The sequence below is a fragment of the Agelaius tricolor genome, unplaced genomic scaffold (genome assembly GCF_023055355.1).
Source record: "Agelaius tricolor isolate 1412-34295 unplaced genomic scaffold, bAgeTri1.0.p SCAF_3, whole genome shotgun sequence".
NCBI classification, from domain to species: domain Eukaryota; kingdom Metazoa; phylum Chordata; class Aves; order Passeriformes; family Icteridae; genus Agelaius; species Agelaius tricolor.
Genome location: NW_027269263.1, coordinates 35,923,888 through 35,950,871, shown reverse-complemented (window position 1 = coordinate 35,950,871; position 26,984 = coordinate 35,923,888). Strand labels below are relative to the sequence as shown.

The 26,984-nt window shown below is 37.5% G+C and overlaps 1 protein-coding gene across 1 annotated transcript; it reads left to right on the top strand.

Moving 5' to 3' along the window:
* The first annotated feature begins 81 nt into the window (after positions 1–81).
* CAND1 (cullin associated and neddylation dissociated 1) lies at positions 82–26,984 on the top strand. Its single transcript, XM_071423470.1, has 15 exons — positions 82–418; positions 4,787–4,930; positions 11,656–11,810; positions 13,545–13,668; positions 14,086–14,342; positions 14,425–14,530; positions 15,031–15,176; positions 16,231–16,523; positions 17,132–17,273; positions 17,901–19,394; positions 20,162–20,257; positions 21,878–22,047; positions 22,144–22,308; positions 22,535–22,642; positions 23,715–26,984. The coding sequence occupies exons 1-15, from the start codon at positions 351–353 to the stop codon at positions 23,937–23,939; spliced, it is 3,693 nt and encodes a 1,230-aa protein (XP_071279571.1). The 5' UTR covers positions 82–350; the 3' UTR covers positions 23,940–26,984.

Here is a 26,984-nt window from a genome sequence, read left to right as displayed (position 1 = left end):
CCGCCACTCTCCCGGGGCGCCTGAACTTCCCGCGCACGCTCTGCGCCACGTACGCTCTGACGTCACGCGGTGTCGCAGGGCTGCACGCGCCTCCCGCCCGCCCGCGGACCCAATCAACAGCGCCGGCCTTCGACCCGGCGCCGAGCGCGAGCGGCCGCGCGCGCCTCCCCGCCCCTCCCGCCGCGTCCGCTGCAGCTGCCGCCCCCGCCCCGCCGCCCCCGGCCCGGCCCGGCCCGGCCCGGCCCCTGCAGCCGCGGGCGAAGTGGAGCCGGCGAGGCCGGGAAGACGCCGCCGCCGCCTTCTGCTCTCCTCCTCTCCCTTCCCCCCGCGCCCCGGCCGGGTCCGTCAACATGGCGAGCGCCTCGTACCACATCTCCAACCTGCTGGAGAAAATGACATCCAGCGACAAGGACTTCAGGTGAGATCCGCCGCCGCCGTCCCTCCGCGCCCTCCGCCGGCCCCGCTCCCGCGCTGCCCCTGCGGCCGCCTGCGCGCCGGCCCCGGGCCTGGTGCCGCGGCGGCCCGGGCGGGGGCAGGTGCCCGGCGGCGGGGCCGGTGCCGCGGGCCCGGGCTGTCCGCGCCGCGGCTGCGGGGCTGGGCGCGAATCTGATGGTGCTAGCCCGGGAAGAAAGTTCCCGTGAGGGGATCCCCCCTTCTCGCTGCCCGTGAAGGACGGGGCGCGGCTGTGCGGGCACCGCCGAGGCCTCCACGCATCGTGGGCAGAGATCTCCAGCAGCTGGGAGAAGCCGAGCGGCCGCCAGGTTTGCTGACTCGCGTGGGGACAGGCGAGGGTGGAGGTCTGAATTCCTGAGCTCGCAGATGCTCAGAAGCCGAAGAGAAGAAGCCCTGAGCAAACAGCTGTCGCTGACCCTGCCTTGAGCAGCAGAGGTCGGATGAGGTGACCTCTCTCATCTCTTCCCAACTTCAAAAAATATGGATCCTGCGATTCTACAAATAGAAGCAGGAAGGGGTAACCATTAGGGCAGATTCAAGACGGTGCAGTGGAGGGCCTTATGGTAAAGGGACTGGAGCATCCCCCTTTTGAGGAGAGACTGAGGGAGCTGGGTGAGTTTAGTCTAGAGAAGAGAGGGGACCTTATATAGTTCTTTCAATATAGACCTGCATACAGTTCTTTCAAAGGGAGGTGCCAGGATGGTGCCAGACGCTTTTCAGCGGTGCGCAGTGACAGGACTCAGAGGAATGGACATAAACTAAACTACAATAAGTTCCATCTCAACATGAGGAAGAGTTTTGTTACACTGAGAGTGGCAGAGCACTGGAACAGGCTGCCCAGGGAGGTCACGGGGTCTCCCTCTCTGGAGACTTTCAAACCCCACCTGGACATGTTCCTGTGTCACCTGCCCTAGATGACCCTGTCTTTGCACAGGGGTTGGACTGGATGATCTGCAGAGCTCCTTTCCAACCCAGACGATTCTGTGATCCTCAGCTCACATCCTTCTGGATGCTGTGTCTTTTAGACAGTGGGGTTTTGTGCTCCTCATGTAGTTTGCTACCACCCCTGTGCATCCATAGAGAAATCCAGTTAAGTCTTACGGGGACTGGATTTAGTTTTGAGTTCAGGATCTGTCACAGGAGCACTACTTTTCATTGGAACATTCGCTTGCTTCGTAATAAATTAATAGCAGATGAAATGTAAAATTTCATAAAATAAAATAATACAATTAAAAAACAGCAGAGATAATGCATTTACACAGTACCTCTGGCAAAGCATTAGGTTAAAAATAATTACATTGTTTTGGTATTGAGTGCAACCAGAAATTCAAGTTTGAAGGTTTTACTTGTCTATGAGAGTATATCAATACAGACAGAGAAAAAAGGCATAAAATACACTTGTTTTTTGTTGCTTTGCTGCAGCATCACAGTTCTTAGTTTATTATTAAAGTCATCCAAACAAGTCTCAATGTATTAAAATCTAAAGGAAAACAGAGGTCATGATATATAGATCTTTTGAATAATCTCATTAGGTTTTGACAGAGTGTTTTAGCACTGGACACAAATTTGATATGGGATTTTTGTGTCAATTTCTTTCAAATTTTAATAGCTTTATATTACCTGGAGAGTTCAGACTAGAAATTTTGTAAATAAAATAGTGATTAGTCTAAAAAGAGACAAACTAAAATTGCCTGATTTCTTTAAATTGTTCTGAAACTAGACTGAAACATTTTTTCCTCTAAATGTTACAAGATTTTTTTACTGTTTTCATACTAATTTGTTTCTGTGATTAAGTGAAATTTCCATTTTGTACTTATGGGGAGGAGGATTTACAGTAAGTTCCAGTGGATTTGTGATACTGATTTTTATGAGTTAAAAACTTTCTGTATAGAAGGGCTAGGTTATACCTGTCCAGTGCAATTGTAGCAAACACTTTTTTTCCTCCCAGCTGTGTGTAATTAAAACTTCTTGTGTAGTTCCTTTAGTAGAGCACACTTCAGAAATTCTGTTCTAGTAGCTTTGAACAATTTTGAAATTCTCAAATGTTAAACAAAAAAAATGTCTTTACATAGATTAAAATCTAACGTTACAAACCATAAAAAAAAGAGTGATGATACGCCTTTACCAACTGGCTGTTATGGAGTAACATTTTATGAAACTTTATGTGTATTGTGTATTTGCATAATGCATAAAATAGTATTTAGTTTCAGTAATTGTAAGTGCATTTGTTCTTTGATCATGTCTGTTTGAATAGGGACAGTGTAGTTATCCTGTTGATACCAGGGAGCAGAGTGTAAAACAACCATTCAAGTAAGCAGTCTACTGTAAAAAGTACTCCTCGTTTTTCTTGATAAACTGACCTGTCCCATGCAGAGCTGGAATATGTACTTCTTGGAAGATGTACATACTTGTGATTGTGTTGTCCACACAGAAGCTTGGGCTTAAGTTCAGTCAGGTAAGGTGGCAGTTTCCAGTCTGGCCATGGGAGAAGGAATGTCCTCCCTGCAGCAGGAGAATGAGTGCTCTGAGTACAGGCTGTGAGGAGCTGCTGACATGCTGCCTGCTTTGCATCAGGTGAAGTTTGATGTGCAGGCAGGGCAAATTGTGACTAAAAGTCACATTGAAACTACTTAAAACTACGTTTCTAAATACCAGCAGCTTTACACTAAAGCTGCCTGGTCTCTCTGCCCCATTGTGGTGTTTGGGTTGGTTTGCATGTTTCAGTGGAGAAGTCTACCAAGAGAACCCTGTTGTGGTTGCATGCAGAGGCTGCTGGTGCACCTCAGCAGGATGTGCATGCTGTGCTTACTTCAGGAACTGACAAGACAGTGATGAGTGGACATGACCTTCTAAGGCTAGGAAATAGGAGCTATTGGCCAGAGTTTTTAAGAAAAGGAGGTAAATGCAGCAGTAACTTGGAGACAGTTTTTGAGTGTTCTAGTACTGTGTGAATATGTATATATTCACTGTGTGAAAATGTATATGCTTAAATTAGGTCTTATCTGTTATCTTTACTTACCAAGTAGCCTTTTTAATTACTGTGCTTAAAAGCTGATGCTTTGCCTCCCCAGCCTGTTTTTGTGCACATCTGGTTCCTGTCAGACTGCAGGCTTGCTTTAGTGGGACTGTTGGAGTGAGTGAAAAAGGGGTGAGGTCTTACCTTAGAAACACCTTGAGACCATTAGACTGGAATTATTAAAAGACAGGACAAGCTGAGGTCCGTTATGTGAGGTTAGGCATCTGACATTGGTGATGCATATTAAGATTATGCAGAGTCTTGGCTTTTGTTTTCAGTAAAAAGTAGTATCTGGCATGTCAAGCTGCAGAGATAACCTTCCAAGCTTGACCTGAGCTGAAGTGATGTCTACTTGAGGCTGATGTGCCTGAAGTCCAAATGTCACCCTTAGCTGTTTAACTACAAACCCTTGTTTGGAGTTTTGAGTGGGGGTTGGTGTCAGTAGCGAGGCCCGTGGGATTTGTAATTGAGTAATACATCTGTACTGCTGCTTCTCAGAAGAGAGGGCACTTACAAAAGAAAAATGGATTGTGAAACAGACTTCAGATTGAAAAGAAACAGAAGGCATAAAGGCAATATTTTTGCAAAGTAATTTTTCAGTATGTTCTTCTATTGGTAGATATTGACTGTTATTAAATAGTAAATTAATTCATATGAAGATGATTTTATTTGCTTGATCTCTCAAGAATTAATTTTGTTCTTCACTGTGGCACCCTGTATTGAGGGCTGGATAAATGTGATCAGCTCTGTTTTCTGGCTGTAAACAAGCTAGTCTGTACAAGGCAAGAAAATGAAAACCACATGGAACATAAGCTTAACTTTTATTTCTCCCTTCATTAATTAAAGTTTGGCTTTTGTGAATTTTATGGGAGAATGTTTGAGAAACTATATTTTTCTTCTTGATTAAAACTTGTTTTAAAATAAACTCAGAGCAGAGATCAGTTTTTTTTAAACAGTTATAAAAAAGCTTGTTTTTTACAACATCAGCATAGCTTATGAAAGGACTACTTAAAATCAGTGAAAGTGTCAGTTTTTCTTTGTGAAGATCATGTGCAATATAATGTAAATGCTGGAAGTAAAATATGTAGCTGTTCTCGTAAGAGAAAGGTGATGACCTAGCTCAGTTATCATTTTCAAATACAGTTTTTCTTCCTTTCTGTTTTATACATGCTACTTGCATCACAAAACAGACAACGATAACTCAATGTTAAATGTCATTTGTTTGGTAACAAATTATGGAAACTGAGAATTTTGAATCCTAAGCACTGTGAATAACCCATATCCCTTTAGCAATAATTATCTCACATCTTTTGTCAGGTTTATGGCTACTAATGACTTGATGACAGAACTTCAGAAAGATTCTATCAAGCTGGATGATGACAGTGAAAGGAAGGTGGTGAAGATGATTTTGAAATTATTGGAAGATAAAAATGGTGAGGTACAAAACTTAGCTGTCAAATGGTAGGTATTCTTTTTTTTATGATGTAAAGAATTGTATAATGACTGAACAATATAAAGCACTTTTGAAAACTCAAAGGACCACTGCTTCACAAAATAATTTTGAAATTTATGTCCCCAAAGGAACCCTTATTCTTGTAGACTACCTGCCTTAATGGTTGTAACATGAAAAACTATGTGTTGTTGACGTTGGGGATTAATATTTGGGGTTTCAGGCACCAAATAGCACATGCAGTCCTTGCTGGAAGTGTTTGAGTGATGCACTTGCTCTTTGGTGCCAATTCTTGATTGCTAAATAGATAGAAAAAGCTTATAATTCAGTGGTAGTTGCCACATTGATACTTGATGCTGAGACCTTAGATGATGTGCAGGGGAAGAATTGTAGTATTAGAGTTGTTTTCAAGCAGACATGAAAACATGAAATGGTAAAGATGTGGCCTCAGTTATCAAAGTGGAACTTACCTCTTCATTAACATTCAGAACACTGTGCTGATAGTTTTACAAGCTTTACAGGAACTGTAAGTGTTTTATGGGATCAGGGTGCATTTACTTGCCTTTCAGAGACTTCTGTTGCTTCCCTGCCCTCTCTTCCTCACTTTATTGAGCTTTACAGATGGTGTGACTTTTCCAGAGCACCCTTTGAAGAGGTGCTACATTTCTTATGACTTTTTGTTCTTGGCCACTCTGATTTTTGTGTGCTTTAAAGCGGGCCTCTCTTAGGAGGCATATAGTGTTCCTGAGAATGTTTCTTGTTTGTAAACTTAGGGTTTTTTTTTAATACTTCATATACACTACTTACATTCCATGAGGTATGGATTGGAGTGAACTTGGAGCTTGAGAAGTTTCACATTGTGACTAGCCAAGTTTGTTTTAGCTCATTATTCTTTGTAGTTTAGCCCTGTCAGACTAGCAAAGCAGAAAAGCCTGCGTGTACCTCTGCTTATGTACTTAGAAGCAGTGTTTGCTTCAGCTTCTGAAGTGTTGTAAGTGATGGTAACCAAAACCTTGCACAGACAAATGGGTGTTGGAATGTCAAGTTTCAAGCCAGATATTAGTGATGTTAGGTATATTAGCACTATAACTGTCACTACTTTTTCCCTACTGTCACCAGGGATGCAGTGTTTTTAAAATGTGTCTTACCCCTATCCTTTTCATAACAACACAAAATACCCGGTTTCTTTTTAATTGAAACTTCTGGAATATCTGTTCCTTATGTTTTCATGATTTTGAAACTGATTGCTGGTACTCAATCAGAAGAGCATATTGTTGTGAAACTTGGCTCAGGCTTAGAATTGTCCTTGTGTGCAATAGCATTTTATGGAAAAGTTACATTTTAGCATACATTTCTAATGTACATCCTAAAGTTGTCCTGAAGTTTAGATTAATGCACATAGAGACATACATCACCATCTTTAATGGCAGTGTTAGAATGTAGGGTCTAAAGTACAAGTAATGCTTACTAAAATGTTAAAGAAAGATTGCAAAGGGAAGAGAATGAAAAAATAGATGACTTCCTGTGTGTGTGCACATCCTGTTCTTATTATCAGTTCTTCAATTTTTAAATTTACTTTGATATATTGGTAAAACTCTTGGATTTAACTAATGTGACTGAATCTCTTCAATTTTGGAGTGTTTTTGAGAATTCCAGATAATGTTAAGGAACAGTGTTACATTTACTTTAATGGGACAAGAAACATAATAGAGAAGTTTTCAGGTGAATTATGACCATCGGTGTAGAAGGCGGACATGTGTACCTTCTGGATCATATCAAGTTGTGGTTTTTTGGTTTTTATTTGTGTCCCAATCACTTGCAGCTATGCTTTGAATTAGAAAAAAAACCAAACAACAAAAAACACCACTCTTTTTTAGAGTATTCTCTTCTTAAAGCAGCTTGTACTCAAAATACAGTTCATGTTAGTTTTAAGCCTAATACTACTGCTGCTTCCTGTTTGCTGTTCTTGTACTCCTTGTTGTTTTTCTCAGACTGCTCCTTACCTGGTTTTGTGACAGACTGGTTTAGGGACTTAGTTTTCTTCTGGCTTATTGCTTTCCTCCTGCAGTTTACCTGTTGGTAGAAAAATTGGCAGGGGTGAAGGATGGGAGAGGCTGAACACTACTAAGCTGTAGGTTTTTTAAGACAGTTCAAGCTGATCTGAAATCTTCCATCTGCCTCAACATTCCATGTAAGACTGATTCATTGGGAAGTTAATTTCAGCCAGCATATTTTTCTTGGCTTTTTAAATTTTAAATATTTTGTGCTCTTGTGTATTTCTGTTAAGGATTTCTTGGCACTTCCAGCTGAAGAAAGCATAAACTGTCTTTAGATCTCTCTTAATTGAAATGCTGTGATGAACTTTAAGGACTGTTAGCAGTAACTTTTATCAGACCCTTTATGACCCATTAAAGTATCAATTCCCTCTCATAGAAAGAGGATTTAAGACAGCCCAATATTCTTTTCAATCTGCACTTGAGATAGATTTTTCCTTGAGGAAGGGAGAAAGGTGTTGGAGCTTGTTAGGGGAACTTTCTTTACAGGTAGATCAATTGAAATGCTCTGAATAAAACTCTTGCATAAGAGTCACTCTTTGAAGATTTGATTCTCGAGGTCACTGAACACGGCAGATTTGAAACAACTCAGAGCAACCATAAAGCAGTATTTATTTTTAGGTGAGCGTAGCAACAAGTGAGCAGTGTTCATGGTTTTGCCTTATCCACTGCTCGCTTTCACCCTTGAGTAAGAGAGGAGCTCCATTGGTTAAAATGCCAATGAACTTTTTTCTTATTATCTCTACAAAGCACACTGATGATTTTGTTCTTGCTCCTTTCAATTACATTATGCTTGTTTGGGGCAGGATAAACCATGTAAAAGCAAAGGAGAAGTCAGTTTTTGGGTTCATTGGTATTTGAGTAGCTACTTTGCAAAACAGTTGTCCAGTTAATTTCTGAATAAAAATGAAAATTAATGAGCTGCATTAGTAGTCTTGAAGTAAAAGTTGGCCTGCTGTAGTCTTTGACCCTACAGAAGGGAACTGAGTTTTATTTGTTAAGCTTCTTACTGCAGGCAGTAAATGAAGCCTATGTCAGTAACAACAGGTTGTTTACCTTGTTTTTCTTAACTGCATGTAAAATATTAAATGTATTTTTGTTGTCTCCAATTTTTGAAGGAATGATTTATGATTTACCTGATAGCCATAGGCTGTTTTACCATCAGCCAATGTGGAAAAGGCTATTCTTACAGCACATCCTTAGTTTATAGCTGTGAGTATAGTCCAGCATGGTATCCTGTGCACCTTATGGCAGCAGTAGTTACACTGCCTGTGGCTTGATTAAGATTATGTCCCTGAGGTGTAGTCAAGCAGTGTGGTTTGTCTAAGCGTAGGTATTGTGTTGGTATCGCTTGTTCCTCATTGCTGATAATCTGATAATTTGTAATGCTCTGTTGGCCCAAATTGCACATTAATTGTTTCATGTGTTCAGTGTTGCAGCTTAAGGATGAGCTGTTTCTCATCTTGAACACTTTGATATTCTGCCATTTAAACCTACAAATAGAAATTTTTATTGATTCACACTGTGAAATCTTTCCTGAAACCAGTAAGAAGCCAAACATACCCAAATCTATCTAGAGTGAGAAAAGAAGGTGGAATTAAAGTAAGCATTTCAGCGATTCCTCCCTGTGGTACTGCAGTTTCTCTGCATTTATCAGAGTGACTTCTCTGGGCAGTAGTTCAATGTAGGGAGCTCTCCCTGACGCTGTGAGTCTGAGTCATTAGTGTGAACAGGATGATGCATGTATTGGCTGCTGTGTGGCTGATCCAGTTCAGCAGCTTTAAAGCACTTTCTATGCACATCATGCTATACTAGTGATTTGAATAATGTGGGGTTTTTTTAAATTTGTGAATTTTAATTTCTTCTTTGTAAATAAATGTGCTTATTCCATAGCTGTTAAAATATGCCAGTTGGAGATTATAATTGATTATGTGTTGGTGTTCAGCTTCCTAATAAGGAGCTATGCTATGAACACCTTTATTTCCAAATGTGTGTAACTTAAAGGAGACGGTGTGTTGCTGATTATTTCCATAGGCAGCTGAATGAGCTTTTTACTTTGAGAGAACCTAGACACAAAATATTGGCTAGTGAAAGGGAAAAGATCAAAGAGCACTTAAAACTATCCAAAATGGCCTTCAGGTGTGTAAAATACATGCTTAAGTGCAAAAGCTTTGGAGTCAGAACTGATTTGATACAAGAAGGTTATAGTTTATTTTCAATTTCTGATAAGATTGATTTGTAATCTGGAACTAATAATAAGGTCTATAAGTGATATTTACTGCTTTTGAAGGCCAGAAAAGCTTGAGATAATATTTTGTAAAATTTACTTCACAATTGTTATGTCTGATTTGCTGAACTAATAGGTTGAATAAATAAGACTGAAGGTGCTGATTCAGGTAATATATGGCTTAATACTTCCCAGAAGCTGTAATTTATAGTGTGTGTTAATATCATTCCAGTGGTTTGGTCATCTTTAAAACATTAGCAAAAAAGTGTTTCCGATTCTTAGCTGAGATTAATCTTATTGACTGGCCTTTACTGTGATTATTTTAATTACTCATAGGCTGCATTTTGAAAAATAAGCATATTTAAATCAAAAGAATTCAGTAGTCGTTCAACAGTTCAGGTTTAAAACAAGGGGTTTTTAACCTTGTGTACTGTAGTCTGTTGACTGAAACGCACAGGGAGTTTAATTTCTCTGGACTACTATGGAGTCATTGTACCTTAGAATTCTACAGGTTTCTGTTCAAGTTGATTTATACTTGTGTTGCTTGCAAAACAATTTACTATGCACCAAGAGTAGATGCATGCAACAGTGCTGTGAGTAGCCACTGACTGACAGTGGTGTGTATGAAGAGAAACTATATATAGATGTGTCAGTGAATCACGGTGAAGGAAAAGCTTGACTGAAGAGTCAAATCAAGTTGTGAAGAAAGCTGTGAGCTTTTTCAGCAACTGGAGAAAATGTTTCAACTGCAGACGTGTATTTGTGTCTCAGATAATTATTGGTAATAATTTGTGTTAGCAGATGTTTGTGTACAGATTTAGCAGGAGTTTTTAAGTTAGAGGCAAGAAGTCTTTACCTGTATTAGTGTTCAGAAATTATTTTAATCATTAATAATTTAACATAATTGAAGCAGTAAAATGAGCAGATTAGATTGTGGATATGGTCCTCTAAAGCCCTTCTTACTCTCAGGGCTGTAGAGATAGTTTAATCGAATCTAAAGAATCCAGTGCAGTGCCCCTTCCCTAAATTAAAGGGTAGTGCCAGCTTAGGGCATGAGGAAGGGGTCTCTGTCAGAACTGTTAATTTCTGCAGGAGCTGCTATAGCAAGTGAGAAACCATCCATTACGTCTTCATTTCTGTGCACTTAAAGGGCTTCTCTTTATGCCTTTGATCAGATACCAGTCAGTATCTCAACTAAGAGTTCTCTTGAGATTATCTGTATGCTGTACTTTCTAAAAATGTAACCCCAAAGTTGTTCTTGTGTATTTATTTTAAGGTTATATGTAAATCTTCATTAAATACTCTGCAAATTGAATAAATTGCAATCTTTCTGAATTTGTGGCATTGGTTTGATCATAAAGCATCAGTTGCAGATGTCTGTGCACTAGTTTGACTAATCTCAAATTAGTTCCAAGTTCTGTGCATTAACAAAATGGAGTAAGTTGCAAGTGATACTTCATTGTCTGGTTTTGGCAAGTGCGTCTTGCCTTTGCTGCCTCTCTGCCCACCCTTCCCCTGCCCCCGCCCCCCACATGTATTTTCAGCAGGTTTTACCACATGAGTACCCACATGATTGGGTAAGGAGAGAAAGAAACCAAGCAGGTTATGGTTTGCGAAGGAAAGCATGGGAAGTGCTGGGTGTGATTGCCTCGGGAGTTGTGTATTGCTGGGTGTTAATCCAAGTGTTGTGCCTCGAGTGCAAGCACTGTTCTGAGTTCATGGGAAGTAGGGCCTTGTGAGCATGGCCATTGAAAGAGGAGCTCCAGGTTTGCCTAACATGGTGACAAACCCCTGATGGCAAAACTCTGAACCTTACTCTGGTTACTATCGTGCAGGTAGTGCTTGAGTGCAAGGGCTTGCTTGTCCATGTCCTGTTTGCTCTTGCTTTCTGCCTTTTGCTTCTGATGGGCATTTTCTTATAAAAATTAGGTCTTGCCCCTGTGAATTCTTGGACATGGAAAAAAGAGTAACAGCAATGGGGTACATACAACAGGTTTGGGGATGGAAGATGTGTTTGGGTTTGTTTTACTGCATAGAGCCGTGACTGAATCCAAATGTTGTATAGAATAAAGATGCAGTAATTAAGAATATTGTTTACTTGTTTGTGAATTATGCAGACACTGATGGTCAAGCATGTAAACTGATGGCTCTGGCTAGGTTAATTTTTGTTGTAAAACTTGTTGTGAACTGAGAAATAAGAGGGACTGTGGTTTTGAGACTGAAGCAGAACAGCCATACAAAATGAATTTCCAGCTCCAAATAAGAAACATGAACTAAACAAGTGTTTTGTTACTAGATTTATGGAGGCAAGTTATCAGTCCAACCAGATGAGGGTTTTCAGTTTTTAAAATTCTGCTTTGTGTGGCTACCGAAACCAAGCTGAAGTTTATGACTTGAATGCAAAATACTGAAATAATATTGTTGCCAAGTTAATACTCTTCTCTTGTTTATACAGCCTGGGACCTCTGGTGAGTAAAGTGAAGGAGTATCAAGTGGAGACCATTGTAGATACCCTGTGTACAAACATGCTTTCAGATAAAGAACAGTTACGTGACATTTCAAGCATTGGTCTTAAAACTGTGATTGGAGAACTTCCCCCTGCTTCCAGTGGTAAGGCATTTTGTACTCAAGACTTTATGTAGTTGTATCATTTACTAATTCAAAAAAATTTAAAAAGCTGGAGGTTTTAGGGAAGAGGTTTCAGCATTGGAAATAATTTCAGTTAGGGTAAAAACATGGCACAAATACCCTTTCAGTTTCTCCTTCTGACTATATTGCCAAATTTTAATAGTTTAAGAACATATTTTTTACTGAAGGATTACATTACTGTGGCAAACAAGTTCAGAGAATATGAACTTCAGTATAACAAGTTGTAAAAGCTTCTATTTTAATAATTGCCTGTTGGAGCACATCTAGGCTGTAGTAATAGCTAAATCTCATCTTGGTCTTTGGTCGATAATATGCTTTAAATTTGATTACAACTCCTGTATTTTTCCTTAACCATGTGATGTCTTGTCTCACTTTTTAGGAATTGTTTTGGGAAGTACCTTGTGCTTCTGACAGTTGCCTGTTCAATTAGTGAAAGTCTTACCTGCAGGTTTAAATGAAGGCAGTCTTTCCTCTGGAAGAGACACTAATGTTGATCAGCTCATCAGTTAATAGCATTACTTTTTTACTCAAGTGCTTTTCAGATATCATAGTGTAGGATATGAATGAGACTACAGAGTGATTAAAAAGGCTTTGGAAACTACATTTTTAGAGACTGAGGTCTCGTGAATTAAAAAAAAGCTCTGATTTTAATATCCTTTTTGAAAATTGACATGTAAATCTTGCTTCTATCAAGCAGCAGTGAGATGCATAAGCTTTACATAAATAACTAATTTTAAGTCAGTTGTTTTAAGCTTTTACTCTTGTGTTTGCCTACACAAAATAAGATTTTTGGGTGGAGGTAAAGCTCAAACAAAAATGTAGGCAAGTCTTTCAATATAATTAACATTCCTAATATAAAAATAAACAACATGTCATTTCTTGCTCTCAACTGAAACACATTGTTCTCTTTTTCTTAGCCTCCATGGTAACACATTAGACTGTCCACTTGTTATATTTTAATTTTAGTTGTAGTTAAGAATGAGCTATAATATATATAAACTAGATTTACCATAGGTTGGAATGGTATTAATTTCACATTAAAATTTGCAAAATGTGACTTGAAGAATTTCATGCAGGTGAAGAAGAGTACTAACCACTGGGCAGTCGTTACCATGATAGGAGTTCCTTCTCATAATTACTTGAAACAATGTTAGACAATTAGAGGAAGGGAGAACTATGAAGTTGTTATAAAGACATTTTTACTTATATTTTAGAATACCTTGTATATAAATTTTCCTGCCTTTCTCAAATGTTTCAGTAGTATTTCAGTCAGGTACTTAATTTTTAAGTAGCTTCTTGTGCAAAATAATTTTATTTTGCTACTTTTGTGCTTTTCCTTACCATATAGTATATACCTTCATTTTTACTTATACTCCTTTCATTTATTGCTCTAGACTTATTGTGGCTTTCACTTTCCATTGCTTGCCCTTCCAAAAGCAATGCTCTGTTTGTTGTGTGTACCTTCTGGGGCAGGAACCCCTCCTGCTTAGTATGTTTGTACATAGATAGTTTTTCAGCTCTAATGCAGAGCATACATGACATTAGCAGAGTGGCTGTTGAAGCTTGTTTTGTTGGTTGGAAAAAGCTTCTTTATGTAGATTGGGTTGCTTTCCATAGTCACAAACATCATCTCTAGTGTTAAAAGGGGTATTTTTAAAATATTATGGAAATGCTGAGGTTTTGTTGTACTTTTAGGTTCTGCATTAGCAGCTAATGTTTGCAAAAAGATCACAGGGCGTCTCACTAGTGCTATAGCCAAGCAGGAAGATGTGTCTGTTCAACTGGAGGCACTGGATATCATGGCTGATATGCTGAGCAGGTAAACATCTCTCTTTTAATATGCTGGTGAATGCTTATAAATACTGCTTAAAGCTTGAGCTTCAGTTTTCCAAATGTTAAAATTAAATTATTCAAAGTCATATGAAATAATATGGTAGTGTTACGTGTAGATGAAACTTAATTTAGGAAAAATAAGGGAATGTATTGAAGATAATTGGTTGATCAATTACTATTTAACTTTCTGAGAACTGTGGTTTTAAGCTTATTTTAATGTTTGTTGTTTTGAAGTTATGTTTTAAACTATTTCTTCTTTTAACAAGTTCTAAAACGTGAAATTTTAAACATTTGATTGGAATCTTTGTGATGTTTGGGGAATTTTTGAAGGATTGTTTTACAGTATATGAACAAAGTTATCTAGATTCAATTGGTTTTGAGTTTGTGTTTTGTCTGTTTTAAGGCAAGGAGGACTGCTTGTTAACTTCCATCCTTCAATTCTGACCTGTCTGCTCCCCCAGCTGACCAGCCCAAGACTTGCTGTGAGGAAAAGAACCATCATTGCTCTTGGTCACCTGGTTATGAGTTGTGGCAATATGGTTTTTGTTGACCTCATTGAACATCTGTTGACAGAACTGTCTAAAAATGATTCCATGTCAACAACTAGGACCTATATACAGTGTATTGCTGCTATCAGTAGGCAAGCAGGTCATAGAATAGGTAAGAAAAATATATAAATTATCTTTTACTTTGAAGTTTTTCCATGAGAATAATTACTTAGCTAATTTTTTTATCTTACCAGGTGAATATCTTGAGAAAATAATTCCTTTGGTTGTAAAGTTTTGTAATGTAGATGATGATGAACTACGAGAGTACTGCATTCAAGCCTTTGAATCTTTTGTTAGGAGGTAAGTCATTCATGGGTACCTATTTCAGGCTTTCTTCAGATCTAGTAGTGTGTCATTTGGTTGTAAGCTGTCAAGAGACAGCCTCCTTCATACAAATTACTCTTGCAAGCTTTGAGCTGGAACAGTTCCTTTAGCTATATTGTAACTTAGCTCTTAAGCAGTGTGTTATGTCTGTACTCTAGAAGCTTTCTACTGTGCCATTGCTACTTGTGCAAACAAGAGGTGGGAAGTATTCTGATAATATTTGTGTCCAGTAGTGGCAATAAAAAATGGGTATCCAAAGGCATGTCGGCCTCCTTTGCAACCTTCCTGTCTAGCAGATCCCGTTACAAAGTGGCATTGCCCTTTCTGACCTTCCCTTTGAATTTCTGTAGTTCAGAGGGATGCCTTGATGGTGGCTTGGCTACTCTCTCCAAAGTACAGCATGCAACAGGAAATCTTTTAAGAATATTTTAGTACTTCAAAGTAATTTGACAGTGATTGTATTTTATATTACACAGGTGTCCTAAAGAAGTTTATCCTCATGTATCTACTATTATAAACATTTGTCTTAAGTATCTTACTTATGATCCTAATTACAATTATGATGATGAAGATGAAGATGAAAATGCTATGGATGCTGATGGTGGTGATGATGATGATCAAGGTATGTTCTCTTTTTGGTTTGGGGGAGTGGATGAGCTTTTGATCCTGCACCCATCTGGGAGAATTGGTATAGATGTTAGTACTCCTGAGTACCAGCATTTTAATTCAAATTTTGTACCTCTTTTAAACATGGCTAATGAACTCACTTCCTGGAATAAAAGTATAGGATGTTGATGCTGGGGATCAGTAATTCTGAGAGGGAACATAAAATACAAGACAAATATTTTAAAATACCTGAAAGGTGGAAAAAGCCAGAAGGATGTGGCATGATATAAATAAAGTGAAAACATCAGTTAATGAATTGAAAATACATATACAGCATGGGAAAGGCTTCTCACTACTTTCCACTATAATGTATTGGTACCTAATGCATAAAATCAGAATTGATTGAAAATGACTCAGTATTTTTCAGTAGGTTAGAAGTGTTTCAAACTGAAAGGCATAAGGTATTGTATTGTTAATATGGTGGCAAGCATTTGCCAGATACAAGCTTTGTGAAAACTTGGAAACACAAGTAATCTGAACTGAGGGCATAAAATTCTCATTACTTAAGGAAGGAGTGAGCTGCATAGCTGTGGCTTTAAGACCTGAAAAATCTATATTGTTTATTTTATGCTTTTTGGTATTTTTGGGGACATTGTATAGTTTGATTTGCCTCTAGAAAGAAGCAGACAGAATAATTTGTTGAATCTTCATCAGCTAGTATTCACTGTTGCTTTGTTGTCATGAATAAGGAATATGCTTTAAATCAGTACTCTGGCTTATTTATGATGGGGAAGTATGATGGGGACCTCCTTTTCCTATTTGCAGTTTAAATTAATAGGTGTGGAAGGGTAACGTGAAAAAATTGGGCTGAGAATTACAAGTTAGGATGTTTAGAAGGTTTTTTGTATGTATAGTTTTTAATGTAATTCTGAGCCTATTTCTTCGTGTGTCTTATGCAAAGAACCCAACTTTTTAATTGTTTAAAAAGTGTGTTATTTTTAATTGTTTAAAATAAAACTTGATGCTTTGCTTGTCTAGACTTGAACATATGCATAATTTATTTTTTCAAGGGAGTGATGATGAATATAGTGATGATGATGACATGAGCTGGAAAGTGAGACGTGCAGCTGCTAAATGTCTGGATGCTGTGGTTAGCACACGACACGAAATGCTTCCAGAATTCTACAAAACTGTATCTCCTGCTTTAATAGCCAGATTCAAAGAACGTGAAGAGAATGTTAAAGCAGATGTTTTTCATGCATATCTTTCTCTTTTAAAACAAACTCGACCTGTGCAAAGTTGGCTTTGTGATCCTGATGCAATGGAACAAGGAGAGACACCTTTGACAATGCTTCAGAGTCAGGTTATTTGTAAAGATTTTTGTTATCTTTGAGAAGACATGGTAAAATTGCACCCTGTTCATAAGGATAGTTCGTTCAGTGTGCTTTGTCCTGTAGTAGTAACATAGAGAGCAAGCTGGGTAAAGTGGCCCCAAAAAATGCAGCAGTCTTAGAAACTGAAATTGACTTGTGCTTATTTAATTTAAGTTGTTTACTCACCTGTAAAAGTTGCATGTCCTATGTCATTTAGCACATTGCCAAAGCAAAAGTTACTTCCTGCATTCTGTATCCAGACATAAGATCAAGATAAAACTTAATCTGCTGCAACATATTTTATTTGCAGAATAGAAAACATAATGCTGGAAAACTTCATCTAAGTGAATTATTTAGGTGACTTTTCAATTGTTGCTCTCTACAGTTTTATTTATGCAGATCACCTTTCAAAGCTAAATCACATTTTTTTTAAAAAGCAATTATTTTGAATCTTCATTTCCCAGTGTTTCTACAACTGCACTAGTTCTGTAGAGAAATCAGGGGGTTAGGTGGACGTATTTCTTTATATGCCCCCAGTGGTCAATAATGAAAGAAATGCCAGCTATTGTATCAATTAACAGATGTGTGATGATTCCAGGTTCCCAACATAGTTAAAGCCTTGCACAAACAGATGAAGGAGAAAAGCGTTAAGACTCGTCAGTGCTGCTTTAACATGCTGACTGAGCTAGTAAATGTGTTACCTGGAGCCCTAACACAGCATGTTCCTGTACTTGTACCAGGTATGAGAAACACAGCATTAACTTACATACTTAGTAATAAATGGTATGGGAAGTTTTGAAACATCAAAATATTGAAGTCCCGACTGTGCTTTTTGCAAAAGCTTTGAAGTGTGGCTTCTGTTGAAAGAAAATGGCAAAATAATCTGCTATTATGTGTATCCATATAAATATTTTAGTCATGTATTTCCATTAATCTTGAAGAGAAGATTAAAGGTTTTTTCTTCTTTATAAAAAAAAGAAGTTAATTTGATTCTTAATTCCAAAATCAAACTGCCTTCTTTTCCATCCGAACAGAGAAAAATATTTTCCATAGTTTAGCTTTTAAAACTTGAAATGTTGAACTTTGAAGTAATGGTGAAAAGTAAGGTTGGAAATGTTAAAGGTTCAGAGTTCCTTTATAATTAAGAAAATATGTCATAAACCATTGAATGACCCATGTCATTTGAGGGAGGTAGCTTAAAAGCTAATTGGTTGGATAAAGTGATTAAAGGGGGTTGGAAGCATTCAGAAAGAGGGGGAGCCAGAAGGTGTAAATTCAGTATAGCTGCCTTCCTTTGGAAATTTTAAAGTGTTCTAGCAGACACTATAAATACCTGCCCTAAAAATACATTTTTTGGTTTCTTCCAGGAATAATCTTTTCACTGAATGACAAATCAAGTTCTTCTAATCTGAAGATAGATGCTTTGTCCTGTTTGTATGTGATCCTCTGCAATCATTCTCCCCAAGTCTTTCATCCTCATGTTCAAGCATTGGTACCTCCAGTTGTAGCTTGTGTTGGTGACCCATTTTACAAGATAACATCAGAGGCACTTCTGGTTACCCAACAACTTGTAAAGGTTATTCGTCCTTTAGACCAGCCTACTTCCTTTGATGCTACTCCTTACATCAAAGATTTGTTTACTTGTACAATCAAAAGATTAAAGGCCGCTGACATTGATCAGGAGGTGAAAGAAAGGGCAATATCTTGCATGGGTCAAATAATTTGTAGCCTTGGTGACAGTCTAGGTACAGACCTGCCTAGTACACTTCAGATCTTTCTAGAGAGACTGAAGAATGAGATCACTCGATTAACTACGGTGAAGGCAATGACATTGATTGCTGGTTCTCCTTTGAAGATAGATTTGAGACCAATCCTTGGAGAAGGAGTTCCTATTCTTGCTTCTTTTCTGAGAAAGAACCAGCGAGCTTTGAAGCTGGGCACTCTTTCTGCGCTAGATATTTTAATTAAGAATTACAGTGACAGCTTGACAGCTGCCATGATTGATGCAGTCCTGGATGAGCTTCCACCTCTGATTAGCGAAAGTGACATGCACGTATCACAGATGGCCATCAGTTTTCTGACAACGCTGGCTAAAGTATATCCTTCCTCCCTGTCAAAGATTAGTGGCTCCATTCTCAATGAACTTATTGGGCTGGTAAGATCACCCCTACTTCAGGGTGGAGCACTTAGTGCCATGCTAGAATTTTTCCAGGCTTTGGTTGTGACTGGTACAAACAATTTAGGCTATATGGATTTACTGCGCATGTTAACGGGTCCAGTGTACTCCCAGAGCACAGCACTTACTCACAAGCAGTCTTACTATTCCATTGCCAAATGTGTCGCTGCCCTCACTCGAGCCTGCCCTAAGGAAGGACCGGCTGTCGTAGGTCAGTTCATTCAAGACGTTAAGAACTCGAGGTCCACAGATTCCATTCGTCTTTTGGCTTTGCTTTCTCTTGGGGAAGTTGGGCATCACATTGACTTAAGTGGACAAATCGAGCTGAAGTCTGTAATACTGGAAGCGTTCTCTTCTCCTAGTGAAGAAGTCAAGTCAGCGGCATCATACGCCTTAGGCAGTATTAGTGTTGGCAATCTTCCTGAGTATCTGCCATTTGTCCTACAAGAAATAACCAGTCAGCCTAAGAGGCAATACCTTCTTCTGCATTCCTTGAAAGAAATAATTAGCTCTGCGTCAGTGATTGGTCTCAAACCATATGTTGAGAACATCTGGGCCTTACTCCTGAAACACTGTGAATGTGCAGAAGAGGGTACGAGGAATGTTGTTGCCGAATGCTTGGGCAAGCTTACGTTGATAGACCCAGAGACTTTGCTTCCACGACTCAAGGGATACTTGGCATCAGGTGAGGAGTAGTAATGCATGTGTGTGTTGGAGCAGATGGCTTTATGATACCTGTTAAAAATGGGTCTAGTTTTTCAAATTACTTGCTTAAATGTTATGTCTGGAAGCTTTGCTCCTTTCCCCCAACAATGGAAGGTTAAGGTTTTTTGCGTTTACTAGAAGTTGTTAGTCATACACAACAATAATTGTGTTCTGCTTTCAGACATTATATTTCTGTTAACAATGTTATGTCTAAGACAGTGCTGTAAACTTGAAGGAAAAGGAGCATGGGTGACTAAGGGACAAATTAACAAACAGTTGCAACATTTTGACCTTTTGGGGTCAGTTATTATATTCCTAATTTTTAGATAAGGATTCTGAAGTTTTTAAGAATTAGGAAAGATTTTTGTGCATAATTAATGAATCAGTCTCATATCAAGAACAGTATTCACGTGTTTTCTTCATGTGCCTCTGCTCTAAGCGGGAGAATTTTTTTGTAGGCCGATGTGTGATCATAAATAATCTGTTTTAATAGGCTTATTGCTCACATTTTCTATAGGAGATAACATTACATGCTTCTTACAATGTTATGGTATTTTTCCCCTGTTTAAAATATTCTCTCTGTAGGTTTATTTGAATTACATGTTGCATTGCTAGCAATAAATAGCATTTTTTGTTTGCTGTTCTTAAGAGTATTAGAAGTCTAAGAGGAATGAGTGGCATTGAGCATGATTTAGATTCTGTTGTTCTGTTTTAATCTTGCATGTTCACACTTTTGTTTCATATTAGGGTCCTCATATGCTCGAAGTTCAGTGGTTACTGCTGTTAAGTTCACTATTTCTGATCATCCTCAACCCATAGACCCACTCTTGAAGAACTGCATAGGTAAGTACTCCTCTTATACTGACAGCTTCTATGTTTTCAGGCAAGAGAATTACATTTAAATTTTTTTTTTGTGTTACCAGAAGTAAGTATTTTGAAGATACTAGAATTAGCTGCTAATGATAACTGTTGGAAGAGTTACAAGATATTTCCATAGTAGCCAATTATTTCTATTAACACTAATTTATTTGAATTCTGAGCGGTAAAAATTATGTCATTAAAAATTCTGTGTATTGACTTTGTGATGGGCAATACAAGAAGGTAATGTTTTTAGTAGGATGAGATCCAAAAAGCTTTCCGTGTTTTTGCCGAATTATATCAGTTTGATTTAATAAGATGTACTATATTTACCAAGAAGTGTGGTCTTGAAAATATTTGACATTCAGTCACTTAAGAACATGTATGCTTGGGTGAATTATTCTGAGTATTACCAGGCTTTGAATTGTAAATATAGGTTGTTTATGATTCTGTAGTGCTTGTAGTCGAAAGCATTTGGAATTGTGTGTATTTTTATACAGGAGTAAGGTAATCAGAGCTTTCAGTGTAACATCAGTATGACAAAGACTTTTGCAATGCTATGGCTTTTTTTATTTTTGCATCTGTATAACAAAGTATTGCAGATTTTTTTAAGATGTTATGAATGTTCTATGTTTGTTTAATTACAGGTCTAAAGATCTGTAAAAAAATGATCTATGCTTCTTAATCTAATAGGAGGGAAAAGATTTAAAGCATAAAGTTTTGTAGAGAGCAAGGTTTTTATTTATAGGGAAATGAAGTCAGTTTACTGTGTGTTATTTTCATCACTAAGCTTTTTTGTTTTTTAAGTAATATATTCAAGAATTATGTTTATAGGTTTTTCCCCTTTGCCTTGCCCCTTTGGTTTCTGGAAATATTTATTGATTATTCAATAAAAAAAGCTATCAGAATCTAGTACTTTAAAAATCTCAGTCATTTTGAGTTTTGTTACCCAGCTTTTTGGTGGGTGTAAGAGTCACTTTGTTTGAGGATATATTGTTGCAGCCATTTATTTTTAATACTGCTGTGTTAGAGAAGTATAGAAGAAACTAATTTAAAAATGCCCAAAGGTAGAGGGGGTGTGGGAGAGGTGGTGCTACATTAATATATACTGAGTATGCCAATTTTATAGTAATTTAGGCATTCTCAGTATATGCCAATTTGAGGGTTAAAAAATCAGTTATATCAGTAGTTTCCTTGAGAGGTGTTCTGGAACTCCTGAACTGCAGAAATTGAAGTTGGTTTCTAGTGCATATTTTGAGAGAATTTTGATAAATGGAGAAAATGAAAGGTTAAATGTAATTTTCATTAATTTGCATGAAAAGATAGTTTATATGCCATTGTGATGGCAGTTTATTTTGATAGTGTTTCTTCTACTACTGCTTCATTATATTAAGTACTATATAACAAGTATATGAATAGCTTTCGTATGATGATAATTAATCCTTTATTTGTGTCATCATGCTGAAATAGCAGGTGTCTGTCACATTAAAATAACTCCTGCACTAAGTATGTCTTTTTCTAAGTTTAAAACGAAGCAAAAATATTTCAAAAGTTGCAAATGTAAAAGATCCTTATAGGTTGCTTTCTTTCTGTATGTGATTGCAGGTGATTTTCTGAAAACTCTGGAGGACCCAGATCTCAATGTCAGGAGAGTAGCCCTAGTGACTTTTAATTCAGCTGCCCACAATAAACCATCTTTGATAAGGGACCTCTTAGATACTGTACTTCCTCATCTTTACAATGAAACAAAAGTCAGAAAGGAATTAATCAGAGAGGTAAGTTAACTGAGAAAAACAATGCTAAATATGTAAATAGGTGATTTTTTTAAAAGAAAATAATTTTTTACTTAACTTTTTTTTATTCACTGACAGGTGGAAATGGGACCATTTAAGCACACAGTTGATGATGGGTTGGACATAAGGAAAGCAGCTTTTGAGTGCATGTATACTCTATTGGATAGCTGTTTGGATAGACTAGATATATTTGAATTCTTAAACCATGTTGAAGATGGCCTGAAGGATCACTATGATATTAAGGTTAGCTGTCATTTTTCTCTGTGAAAGCAGTGACTTTGTCAAATATTTCAAATAGTGGATAGACGGAAATGGCAAAAATATTACTTCATATGTTTAAGTGCTTCGCTACATTTGCGATTTTAATTTAAGTGTGACTGTTCAAAAGGTTACACAGCATGGTGGGAGATATATCTCCATATATGTGCCAGGCATAACTCTTGTTGAATTGGGTTTTTCCTCACCCCAGATGCTGACCTTTTTAATGCTGGTGAGACTGTCTACCCTTTGTCCGAGCGCAGTGCTGCAGAGGTTGGACAGGCTTGTTGAACCTTTGCGTGCTACGTGTACAACTAAGGTATTTCAACTCTTTTAAATTCATTGGTTTGTGTTTTCTTATAGAAATATAAATTAACTCATGTTTAAAGAATACCTTTGTACTGCTGCAGCGTTTCCTGAGTTACAGTTGATAAGCTGCAGTAGAGAGGATAATTAGATTAGAAATGAATGGATCTTTTTTACAAGTGTTAAATGTATTTAAATTACAGATGGAGAGAGATTTGTAAGCTTCTTTTTAAAAATCCTCTTGTTTCTTTGATGCATTTTATTTTGTTCCTTAAAAAATCAGCTAAGACTTGGGCAGCTTGTAAATCTGAAACTGGAATAGTGAGTTTATCTCACTTCTGATGATGATGATGTTTCAGACAAGCATTTGGCCGATGAAGGCAGTGTAAAGTAGTGTTTGTTTTGTTAGACTTTTTGTTTAGACTTTTGTTAGAGATTTTTGTCAGTTACCCCACCTCTTCTTCATTTATATTACAGGATTATTGGATCTTTGTAGTTAGTCTCCTTCCATTCCTGCTTGGTCTTGATTCACCTGCGTGCTCTGACAGTCATTTATTGCCTGATTTACCTTGCTTTTCCATTACTCTAGTCTGCTATATTTCACATCATGAAAATTGACTGCCTTTAATTCTAATTTATGTTTGTAGCACTGAAATATCTTAGAGAATAACAACAGAAGGTTAAGCAGTTATTCTAACGAAAGTCAACTTCTTTAAAAAGTTCTGTCCCCTGGAAGCTGGGAGTACTGTGATAATAGCAGTTTAAAGTCATTTACTGACCTTACTGGCTTAAGGGCTGGCTGCTATAGTTGCTTTGATTTGGTGGTTGACTTGGCAACTTACAACTTTTTTCCTGCTTACCTTGCTGTGTTCTGTTTCTATTTGTAGGTTTAGCTTCAGTCTATTTGTAAACTGCTGGTAAAAATTCTGCTAAAAAGATTTTTGGTGGTATTTTTTGTTTGGTTGTTTTTTTTAAGAGCATAGATCATTTTGAGAGGAAATATGTTTTTTTTAAGGTACATTTTTTAAGATTGTATAGAGGGAGGGTTGAGTAAAGTTTCAAACATATTTTCATTTTTTCCGTAGGTAAAGGCAAACTCAGTGAAACAGGAGTTTGAAAAGCAAGATGAACTAAAACGATCTGCTATGAGAGCTGTAGCAGCACTTCTAACCATTCCAGAAGCAGAGAAGAGTCCATTAATGAGTGAATTTCAGTCACAGATAAGCTCTAACCCTGAGCTGGCAGCCATCTTTGAAAGTATCCAAAAAGATTCATCATCCACTAACTTGGAATCAATGGACACTAGTTAGATGTTTGTCTAATGGGGACCATTATGTTGAACCATATGATGCACTGAATTGACAGGTTATGAGTAAGAAACAGAAAAAGTATCTAATCTACACATTGTTCCACTTTATTTACCTTTATGGAGACAGTTGGCTTTTCCCATAATTGCTTTTCTAGCATTTATTCCAGAAATGTATTTCCATAGTCCAGAGTTTAACCACTCTTGTTTTAGTGGATTTGGCCACATTTGGGAATTAAAAAGTTGACTCATGGTGTATGGAAATAAATTCCAACATCCATTTGCCCTGTAATGTTTAGGATTAAAATGTCGAAATTTTGTGACCATGATTTTTTTTTCTTTTAGTCATTCTTTCTACTTGTAAACAAAATGGGGGAGGTGGGAATCAAGTGTCCAGGTGCACCATGTTTTTTGTATAACTTTTTATTCTTTTTTGTTTTAGCTTCATAAATTGGTTTGGCTGGCAGATGAATTATGTGTAAGATTTATTATATTAAAAAGAGAGTTTGGGCACAGTTCAAAAAGAGCAGACATAAATGTCATTTTTACAGGTGTGGGGATTAGAAAACCAATATCCCTGTTGTGCACACTAATTTTGCATGAGCAAGTTTACAAATATATATTGTCTGTAAAACAGCATGTGCAGTTTATTCGTAATGCAAGTTAAAATAAGTTCTACTGTATCAGTGCAGTTTTCAGGTATTTTGACATACAGGCCATTCAGACAGGAAGGGATGAATGAAGGTTTGTTGTCTTAACCTGGCTTTTTAAAATGCCAGTAATATGACCCTGCAGATATTCTTACAGTAAATATGAGAGTTTCTGCAGTTTTCATGGGTTTTCATTCCCAAAGACTGAATCCACTGGAATTAAGGTGGACAAACCGTAAGATTGGAAGGAAACATGATAGAGGTAAAATGAGCAGAGAAAACAAGAGCTGCTCAGTCAACTCGACATTCAACTTTGCTTTTGTTATAAAAGTATGAAGGAAGTTTCTTCAGTGGATTCTATCTCCTATTCTTCATCTGACAGCTTTTGTTAAGGCACTAATATATGGTGTTACCTAGACAAGTGTTGCCAGACCATCATTTTGTTCTGGCACGTGGCACCACCAGTAGGCTGCAATGCTGCAAGTGCCATACAGTATTCTGGTGAGACAGGAAACAGTGAATGGCCAAAGGGCTGGAGAGAGATAGAGAGCAACAGAAGAAAACATTCCTCTGTGGATACAATGGGGTAATTTAGAAATGGACCATAACTGGAGAGCTGGCAGTCCCACAATGAACTGGATTTGGAAATTTAATAACAAAATTATCAGGGACCACTGCCTCATTACTTGTTTAATGCAACTGCTTAGTTGTCTTTTTTTCCCCGAAGTCAGATATGAATTTGAATTTTTTAGTTAACTGGTCTTTTTTAGCTAGTTTGATATTTTGGAAACCTGTTATGTGGGTACGTGGCATAAGCTGCTACGGGACTGAAATAGCATTCATTTTTATGACCTCAGAGACAGTTTCCTGTGAGCATTGGGGCTTGGGGGCAGAATCTTCACCTTACATGCTTGCAGCTTGGGAAGAGCAAAGGAGATATTGGTACATTTTACTTTGATAGAAGGACCTGAACAAAGAAGTCTATGAACTCATTCAATAGTAACAATTCTAATGCTGTAGAAATTTTTGAAAATGTAGCTTTCTCTGTCTCCAAAGTCTTCATACTAATGTAACAATTGTCTTCTAGAAGTAGAAATAAATGAGATTAAACATACCAACATATCTAAATGTCATGAAAAGGAGTGGGATGACTAGAGAGAAACCATACAGTAGAAAAATCACTGTGAATTAGGTATATGTTATCTTACTGTATAAATAATCTACTTCAATTGCAGCAGTATACAGGCCTCCTAATTAAGAATCTGTTGTACTAATTAGTTGTCAGACTAATCTTTGAACTTTTTGTGTTAAGTTTTCAAAGTATATTAAAATGTTTTATAGATCTAAAGTTAGATGTGAGAATGGTATGATAAACATGAACTATGAGGCTAAAACAGGAAAAGGGAGTAGGTGACAATGGTAAGTGAACAAAATATTTGTAGTTGAGAGATCTGTGTGTGCTTCTGCACTACCATAACAAACAGCTGATGTGGTGGAGGCAGATCATCTTCACTTTGTTTTACAGTACTTTACAGAGGAGCGAGCTTTAGGACAGAAGGGAATGTTGAGCTCTATTACCTTGTGAATGCTTTCTTTCAGAAGAGTAATCTTCACTTTGACCACTGACAAAGCAGGTGGGAACAGAAGAACTAAGTCTTCGCTGTAAATTGCAGAAATTCTGAGTGTGGTTGTCTCCACATAGCAGTTATTTATTTTGGTGATGTGGGAAGACTATCTCGTAAAGATTGTAACTGCACCATAATTACTGAGATAATTTATCCATGTTACAAAATCTAACTATGTTAGGTGTTGAAATTCCACTCAATTTCACTGGATCACTAGATTGAAAGTTTTCTTTGGTTTTCCCTCTGTATATCCAAGTACTTGTATAAATCTGGTGTGTTTATGCTTTTAGATCAATTACGTTCATGTAATTCTCTTAAAGAAGATGTCAGGAATACCTGCAGCTGTTTTTCAAATGCTAAGTATTTGAAACTGAAATAGGAAATTTCTCTCACTAAAACAAAACCAGCATTCTCAAAGGCTGCTCTTAGGATGTTTGGTAAAAGCAGAACTTTCTCTAGTATTTTTCATCACTTTGCACGCAGACAATTGAGACCAATTAACAAGTTTGTGCATAATATAAAAATGGTTGGCCAGTCCTCGCATTGTAGATTCTTGGGTTAAAATATTTTTGTATCTCAAAAATACTTCATGCTCTGTTTTTCAGTGAAAACTCGCCATCCTTACAAGAGTTTTTTTCTAAAATTAGAAATTGAAACCTACGAATACTTCAAGAACGCTGCACTTCAATCATGTAAATTTATTTTTTATATAATTTTCCTTCCAAGTATGGCATCTAATACAGCAGTTGACAAAATAAAGAGAGCTGTACTACT